The 8,886-nt window shown below is 37.3% G+C and overlaps 1 protein-coding gene across 1 annotated transcript in view; it reads left to right on the top strand.

The window, feature by feature from the left end:
* The first annotated feature begins 2,151 nt into the window (after positions 1–2,151).
* Positions 2,152–8,886, top strand: part of ITGB3BP (integrin subunit beta 3 binding protein) — a 31,080-nt gene continuing 24,345 nt past the window's right edge. Inside the window, exons 1-3 of the mRNA XM_009287510.2 lie at positions 2,152–2,165; positions 3,988–4,030; positions 8,075–8,213. Coding sequence (XP_009285785.1) covers positions 2,152–2,165; positions 3,988–4,030; positions 8,075–8,213 — 196 coding nt within the window. The remainder of the gene's footprint in view (positions 2,166–3,987; positions 4,031–8,074; positions 8,214–8,886) is intronic.

Below are 8,886 nucleotides of genomic sequence, written 5' to 3'. Positions count from 1 at the left end.
CCGCCGCCCCGGCCGCCGCCCGCCGCCGGGCCGGCGCCGGGGGGGCCCGCCGGGAGGCGTTGGAGCGGGGCGGGCGGCCGATGCAGCGAGGGCCCGTGTGGGACGCTGTGAGGCGGAGCGCTTCTCCCCGGCGGCCTGCGGGCTTGCTATACGGCGGCGAGCTTGTTCCCTGAGAAATGTGCTCCTCGGGTTATCCCGGAGAGGGGAGGAGCACGCCGTTGCGTGAGGAAGGGCGGGTTTTGTTTCTAGCTCCGTCTTCCAGTTGTTGGATGGGACTGGGAAACAGTTAAGATGGTGGCTCGTTGGGGCAGAGCCTTACCCGGACGGAGTTTGGCTGTGTGATGCCCACTGGCGTGGGTAATACTTTATGTATGTTACATGTACGTTTTCTGCTTCCCCGGCTTTAGAAGGGGGAGTTTGTTTATCTCTGCACAACCCATGGATAAAGCCTGTGAGGCTGTGTGGTAGGAGGTGGAAGAGTGACAGGAGTCATGTCGTGGATGGGTTGTGCTGAGTTTGATACCTGGGTTTTGTGCTGCAAGCTGCTGTGGGAAGGTATTGCAGGCCTGCGGTGATAAGGGCATGACACGTTCCATGTCCATTTTCCATCAGGCTGTATCTCTTCGTATTGTCTCCAATGGGAATAAATCCTGATCATATCTCTCCTATTCTTTGCAATTTATCAAGCAACAGTCATGTAAGTCTGATGCTATTATTGTGTATCTTTGCTAATTGTGGGCTTCTGAAGAACAATAAAGAAACTGTGTAGGATGTTGCTAACTTCAACAGCAGTAAGGTGAGGCCATAAGACTTATGCTGCCTACGTGTAGACTTGGTATATTGTCCCAATTTACAGCTCCTTGTGCGATTTCAAAGATAACTTATGTTAGGTTCCAGCTTCTGCCAGTCTTTCTCTTGACCACTGGAAGTTGAAGTAATCATGCCAGACAGTAGTAATACAAAGGAAACATCAATACACAAGCTTTGATTTTTTTTGGTGTTTAAGTCTGTTTCTCACTGGTTGCACACTGAGTTTAACTACCGTGTAAGCTGAACATAGAAAATTATCATGTATTCTTTCTGCTTTTCCAATTAATAAGACATTTTTACTGGCAGGTTTTGAAGATGAAGCAATACGTAAATAGCATAGAGGTGTTTTCTTTTTTCCCCAGTGAAAACAGAAACTTAAGAGGAAGATACCTGAAATGGCCTTAAAATGCACTACAGTACTCTCTAGGGTATTTTTAATGAAATAATGTAATCAAGTCCCTGATTCTGTATGTTCTTTTTTGTGCATTAAATCTGTATGTGACCGTTTCCATTGCATTCATTCATAAATGAATTGTGAAGGAGAGAAAGTTAAGTGTATGTGGAATTAAAAACAATATGAAAAATCCAAGTTAAATTGCGTACCTAGACTCTCACTGTTAAGCAGTTCTTCATGTAAGCGGTTTCATCAAAGCACTGTTTAAGTGAGTAAAGGTCTCCCAGTATTCGCAAGGAACTGACAATATGACCTGGGATGATAGATGAACAATACGGTATAGAAGTAATAAGTAGTTCTTTAACCTGATAAATATTATGGGCAAAATAATCATTGCAGGTTGTACAGCTAGCTATGAACGTGTGCCATCATACTCTGCATAGTTAAGAAAATAAATTAAGCCTTGTCAGGGAATTTTGAACCAATACAAGGGTGGGAAACTCGGGTAAATAAGTTGTTGTGTACTGTCATCACATATGCCTCATCTTTCTGTCTCCTTTTCTTGTTCACACTCTGACATTTGATTCTACACCATAGCCACAGCAAGGCTTTTCCAGCCATATAAAAAAAGATAAACCAGACTAAGGCTGGTGCTTTTCCTCCGTGGTGTTTCTTAAAATACTTTAGGAATTTTGCTTGCCCCTAGATACACATACTGGTTTTTCTCCATGTTCATCTTTTGAAAGATCTGAGAGAAGACCCTTTGGCCAACTGGGTCTTCATGTTAGATGTCTGGATGAATTTTGTTTCAGTAGTCCTAGCCAGGGACTGTGTGTAGGCTAAGAGCACAAATTTTAACTTATTTTGAGATTTACCTTCTCACATTATGGCATCAGAAAGACAATCGTTAAAAACAAGCCCACAAGCAAACCAGGCTGCTGGGTAGGATGGATTGGGAAAAGTGAGGCGAAGTCGACCTCCTGAAGCCAGAATTGTATCCATGCAGCTTCTTCCAACGTTGAAGCGCTTGCCTGGAATGAGGCTGCCTCTTCAATGCCATAGCTCAGGGTGTTTGCAGGGGTTTTGCAGGCCAGCAGAGAGAAATTTGGGCTGTCTGCAACTCTATTGCTGTACAGAGTACTTGACAGACTTTAAAGAAAATAGTCTTGACCAGTCCACAACTTTCGAAGAAATTTTCTAAATGTTTATAATTTAGTGGGATTTTCATGTAGTTTCTCATTTATCTTCATCCTACAGCTATGTTGAGTCCAGATTCTGCTTTACTTTGGCTTCCAGCTTCTTTTGAAGTCCATCATAAAAACTTCCATCATAACATGCCTTAGTATAACATGCAAATGCATTGGCCCCTAGAGCATCCTTTCTGAGTAGATGTATTAATAAATATAATGTTTCTCTGCTGCCACTGGGGTGGAAGATGTAGTGGAGTCTGCATTCCTTAAGCAATATGGGTTTCTATTTAAAAGGAAATACATTGTAAAGAATTCCATCAAACTGTTACAGCTTTGACTGCCCTTTGGCAAGAAGTTCACATGCTTTTTTAATTTAAATGTTACCTGTTTACTTGGCTTTTTTAAGATAGAATACTTTCCCTTTTTGTAATAGAGATAGTTGTAAAGCAGTATTCATATAAGACTGTTGCCTGAGTTATATTTCAAAGATGTGTTTTCATTCTACTTTTCAAATACTTTAATTTACAGTTTTGGAATAGTAACAAAAATTTTAAAAGGATATGTTTGGAATGAGGTCATCTTAATTCCTTACAAGTCAAAACATTATTTTCCAAGATGAAAACTGTGAACTAAGTTCTTGAAATATGATGTATTTTCTAAATCTTGCTTAATTCGATGTAATATATATGTTTCTTGGGGACTGTTCTTACAAAGATTTTAAATTTTTTTCCTCATTGTTTTATATAATGCTTTAAAACTATTGTTAAGATTTAGGAGTGTGCTTAAAAAGTTTCAGTTGTCTCTGGGAAAAATAGTCTTAATTTATGTTGACCTTTCTTTCCTTTGAGCATTTAGTCTGCATTCAATAAAATTTTGATGACTGCTCTTTAGAAGACAGCTGTACGATATAAAGTATTATAAATATTCAGCTTTCCTCTTCTAACGTTGCCATTAACAGCTGGGCATCCAGTTCAGCAGAGCAGATTTTGCAGAGAGAGCTTGGCATGTTCCTGAATCAGTATAGTGAAGAAGACTAGAAAATAGTTTCTTATGGTTTGGGGACCTGTAAAGACATAGAGCATCTGTTCCCCAGTTAAGTCATAGTCTGGTAGCACTGAATCATGTTAAGAGCTAAAATGATGGCAAGAACTACTTTTTTCACCTTGGCTGTACCTGTGTTTTAAATGCCTAATACATTATTTCTACTAATGGCAAAATAATTTCAACCCTTGCTCAGAAGGTATGTAAATGATAATGCTTTTGCATTTTATAATTGTTTATAGTCTTTGAGAAAGAGACAAATATACAGTGCAATTTCACTTCAGTGTCTTGATTTTTATCTCTAGTATAAAATGGAGAATTGGATTTTCTTATGCAAACACTTTATCCTTCTAAACAAGCAACGTTTTTGGTACACAGTATCTTAATCAGTTAATGTATTTGCTTTGGATGACATTAGTTTTCTTGTGTAGTATAAAAAAATGTGAAACACAAGAAAAGAAAATGTCTTTAAAGTTACCAATTATAGACCTTACTACCAGAAATCTTTGTGTCTAGACGACCATAAAACTTGTCCATATTCTTCTCTTTCAGAGTTAAGAGAGCATTAAAGTTGGACACTGTTAAAAAAGATAATGTAAGTATTTTTTGGCGTATGGAATCATCTGGGCTGTATATATAGGTATGTGTGTATATATATCTATATGCACACATATATGTGTATATACATGTGATATTTCATTAGAGCTGCATTTATATGGTTACAGATTGGATGTTGTCTAGAAAAATCTTAACAAGGCACAAAATTACTGCTGAAAATATTAGTATAAAATTTATTGTATTCCATTTGTCATAGAACTGCCTGGCTTTAAGTAAGGTACATCTGCATGAATCACTTGAAAATAATGGAGAAATATGCATATTTTTATTGCCATCACTATTTACCCAAGAGCTGAATGAGTTAAGATCCTTGGTGAAATCATTTATTAGAAATTAGCTCCATTATCCTGGAACCAAATGTTCTGCCATGTAATTGTACATGCAACAATATGGAATTATGATAATGCTGTAATCTGCATATTATAAACTGCAAAATTGAAATGAAAACATTAAAGGCATTTTCATGTCAAGGATATAATTACCTCCCTCAGCTAATCTGGCATAATGAAACAATAAAGTACTAACACTGCAGTACATTTCACCACAGTTATCACAATAAAAATAAAATTGTACTGTTGCTATTATTTTTTGTAAATGCAGCTATAGTGTACTCCCAGTACCAGCATGTCATGACATATGTCAGTTTATTATCTGCTCCTACCAACAGTGGGTGTTGCTGCAGACATCAATACAGAGGAGCTTATGAGGATGGCAGTGTTTAAAGGAAGGAAAATTTTGGAAAAGTATAGAGAGAGAAATAGCTGGTCGGCAAATGAGCTCCCAATAAATTTCCACGTCTGTGTCATTTTAAAGAGATGTTTATATGCAGCACATATTTGGAGGTCTCACTGGTATTTAGCAAGATACAAATTTGCAATTTTAAAAATTTTCTAGATACTTTTTTTTTTTAGTTTAAACAAAGGTGGCAAAATACCGCAGTGGCACTAAAAAAAATCATTAGCAATTTAATTAGCAGCTTAGTGTACCATTACCCAACTTGTTCTGCTCAGAATGCAGCTGTGACTGTAATTTTGCATCTGTTTCTTGGGCTGTAGTAACATTTTTGTAGATGAGTGGTCCAGCTGAAATTACATGGAATTCTTTCTCTGCCTTAAAGCTATTCCTTCCCTGCCCCCTCCCCATAAGATAAAAAGAAAGAGTTACTTGATGGTTAACTGCATTCAGGTTCTTGTGCAGCAAAAAGCGTAACAAAAGCTCATCTGAATGATAAAAACTTTTATTGGAATCTCAGTAATGTAGGTTTACACTATGATTTTTAGTTCATACAATGCCTCTAACAGATGCATGTTGAACATTTAAAGTGTACCATAATTAAATAACGCTATAGAAGGTAGGAAGGAATGTAAGGTAGTAAACACACACAGTTTGTGCGAAGTACCTGTTTCAGGTCTGCTGCATCCATTGCTGTTTCTACAATTTCTTTCCTGTTATTCAGGAGGACCTCATTCCACCTGCTGGTCAGACTACCCAAAGCATGCCTGAACTAACCAGATCAGAAATGTGTATTTTTAGATTTTGTAATGTTAATATGGTATCATAACTGGACTAAGACTCTTCCTGGAAGAGAAATTCTTACTGCCAAATAAACACTGTCCTTCTAAGTACTACAGTAACTTTTTCCAGGTAGCTGCTCAAAGGAGTCTTAGTTCATATCCAGAAATACAGTGGCTGAGGTGACTGCTGTTCAAGCAGGAAAAAAAAATCCTGAAAGTGTAAGCAGATTGGAGATTCTCCCTGTTACAAAAGAGATTTGATGACATTTAAATGCCTAAAGTGGCATTGATACTTTACCGTTATTAATATTTCATTTAAAGATGATTTGAAACATTTCTTCAACCTGTTTGAACGTGGCAAAATATTAGTGACAACAGACTGAAGATTTCCATCAGGTATTGTTTAAGTACTGGAAGACTGCAAAAAGAGTATTAACGGCTGATGCAAAATTATTTAGGGTATTCAAGACTAAAACAAGACAGAGTCATTTCCAGGAGCTATAAGAAAGCTAGGTAAGTGGGCAGCAAATTAAATCTTTTGAAATACGGTGTAAGTCATATTACTGATGACCAATACTAACACTGTTAGGTTCTAAATTAAGGGTAACCACTCAGGGCAGAGTAGAAGTAAAACATCAAAACTGCAGCTTTGTGTAAAAGTACAGTAAGATATATCAGAAATAGAATAGCAAGCAGCACTGGAAGTGTAATGCCATTGCATAAATCAGTATTTTGTCTTCACCTGAATTAGAATTGAATGTACTGTCACTCTGTTTTAAAGTATAATTGCAGAAATTATACTTTGAACCTGTATCATTCTGTGAAAGACAATGAGTGTGAACATAGGCTATGGTACAAGTGGCACAAGAAATGCCTTCAAATGAAGGAGATTAAAAGATCAGGATGTTTTAATGGGAGTTCAGTAGTGAAGAGCAGGAAAGGGGTATAAGAATATGCTGTATTCTTTTTGGAAGGGATATTGAACATTCTTTATACTTTTATATAATCAAGAGGAATTTAATAATATCGCAGTGTGATTTTGGTGAAGTCAAGAACGTAGTAGAAGCTGTAATGAAAACACTTATTCTTACAGATAACAAGAGTATGCATATCCATGTAGGTGTGAAAAATAGGAGTATTGTGCTTCAGGACATTTAAATCAGCTGCTGAATGTCTCGAATTGAGAAGAAAACTTCTGAGGGTTACATAATTGTCCATTATACTTCTAGGTACAACTTATATTCCTAGTTTTGTATTTATTGCCTCTGTAAATGTATACTTTTTTAGAAGCAGTTTCCTTATAACACCTGAACAATTTAAGATCAATTATGTAAATGTTAATGTTTTCTATCATTAATTTACTTAGTAATGAAATGTAGCCTTTTCACAGGTCCTGGATTCCTGCTGGATTGTAGAGGCTTTAAGTCACCTTTATATATGTAGCTTTGTGATCTGATATGATTTACATCCCGATATGACTTGTGGCTTTCACACGTTACCTGGTGAACCTGATTATTGGTCTTAAAAATACTGCTTTTGCCACCTGTACACCCCTTTTGAAATCTAAAATTGCTGTAGTTAAATTTTCCAGGGGATATTTGTGAAACCTTAAACCTATGAGGTTCAGGCCTTCTCAGAGTTCTGTGGGATTTGCTTTGATGGTACTATGTTTCCAAGAGGGGAAAAAAAAAATCACGAAACTGTAGGAAAAAGTGTGTTTCACTGCATTTAGACAGCCCTTCTTTAAGCCCTTGAGAAAATTTTGAAAGGGACTGGAAAAAGTGGTTTTGCCCAGAATGTCCCTTTATTCTTTGCATGACAGATGTTGATACAGTGAAGTCATTAGACATACGCCAGAGACAAAATTTTGGGTTTAAGGGACTCACTTGGAATTTTTATAATTAACACTTGTTTAGAAAATCATTAGAAATAACTATCTTTTAAAAGAATTAAAATCTAAAAATACTTGCTTATAGTTCATGTGTCTTAAATACTGTAGGAAAAATAATACCAGTTTTTGACTGCTTTTGAAAAGAAAACAAACAAACAAACAAAAAATCCCAAGTATTCATGCCAGAATACCTAAGTGTCTGGAAACCACATACTTTTTGTTTATGAAAACTGGGAGGCTAGTGTTTGAAGGGCTTTTTGGTTTTTTTGGGTGAAACTAATGTTAATGAGGAGGGGGAGCGATAGAGAGGCTTGGTGGACACCTAGCAGCCAGCGAAGGTCAACTCACCACAACATACAACATGGGCTTTCCATAAATGGGATTACATAAAGTTAGGAATTACTTAGAAAAATCTGTTACCAGATAGTAAATGTTCAGAGAGGCTTTGTTCGGTTTGGGGTGCAATATGTAACTACTTCCAGGAAAGGTAGAGGCCAGAATGTATTTAGTTTGCAGAAGGGAAGTTTACAACTGTTGTAGGTTTAGGTGGACATATGGTACTTCTTTATCTTTAGCCAATATTCATCTAGATTCTTTGTCTTTTGCTACATTTTAGCCATCTGATGCAACACCTTTGAAGACCAAAAAGAGAAATCTAAACTCTTACTCACCAACAACAGGAACACGCCAAATGAGTCCATTTTCATCTCCCACGAGTCATAATGTACAAAATCTCAGAAATCGCCAATCAAATGGTTAGTTGAACATTCTGTCTTTCTTACTGCAACATTTTTCTGGTTATTGGCTTGAGTAACTTATGTCTCGTGATATGTTTGATTTCTTTTCCTCTTAAAAAATTTTAATCTCTTTTGGAAAAGCTGATGTTGATTTTAAAGCTTGAATCTTTTCAGTATAAATCTTGGGGGTGTTTATGAAACAATTTGTTTATGAAACAAGTTTTGCTTTCTGTTGATCAATATTAAAAATGTTTGACTTTGGCTCAGCAAAAAAAACCTGCACTGGCATTTTTGTCAATAATTCCATTAATTCCACTCATTAGGCCTGTTCATGCTAGCAATGTCCTTTGTTTGCTTTCTTTCTAAGTCCCAGCTTTCATCGGCAGAATTGGTATGTGCTACTGACAGTGACTTTGTTCTTCTTTGGATTATGGATGATCAGAGGGCTGGAGCACCTCTCCTATGAAGACAGGCTGAGAGAGTTGGGGTTGTTCAGCCTGGAGAATAGAGGGCTCCGGGGAGACCTTATAGCAGCCTTCCAGTACCTGAAGGGGGCCTGCAAGAAAGCTGGAGAGGGACTTTTTACCAGGGCCTGTAGTGATAGGACAAGGGGTAACGGCTTTAAACTGAAAGAGGGTGGATTTAGATTAGATATAAGGAAGAAATTCTTCACTATGAGGCACTGGCACAG

The sequence above is a fragment of the Aptenodytes forsteri genome, unplaced genomic scaffold, assembly GCF_000699145.1.
Source record: "Aptenodytes forsteri isolate BGI_AS27 unplaced genomic scaffold, ASM69914v1 Scaffold119, whole genome shotgun sequence".
Taxonomy (NCBI): Eukaryota; Metazoa; Chordata; class Aves; order Sphenisciformes; family Spheniscidae; genus Aptenodytes; species Aptenodytes forsteri.
The sequence above is the reverse complement of the archived record's forward strand: the minus strand, read 5'-3'. Positions and strand labels throughout refer to the sequence as shown.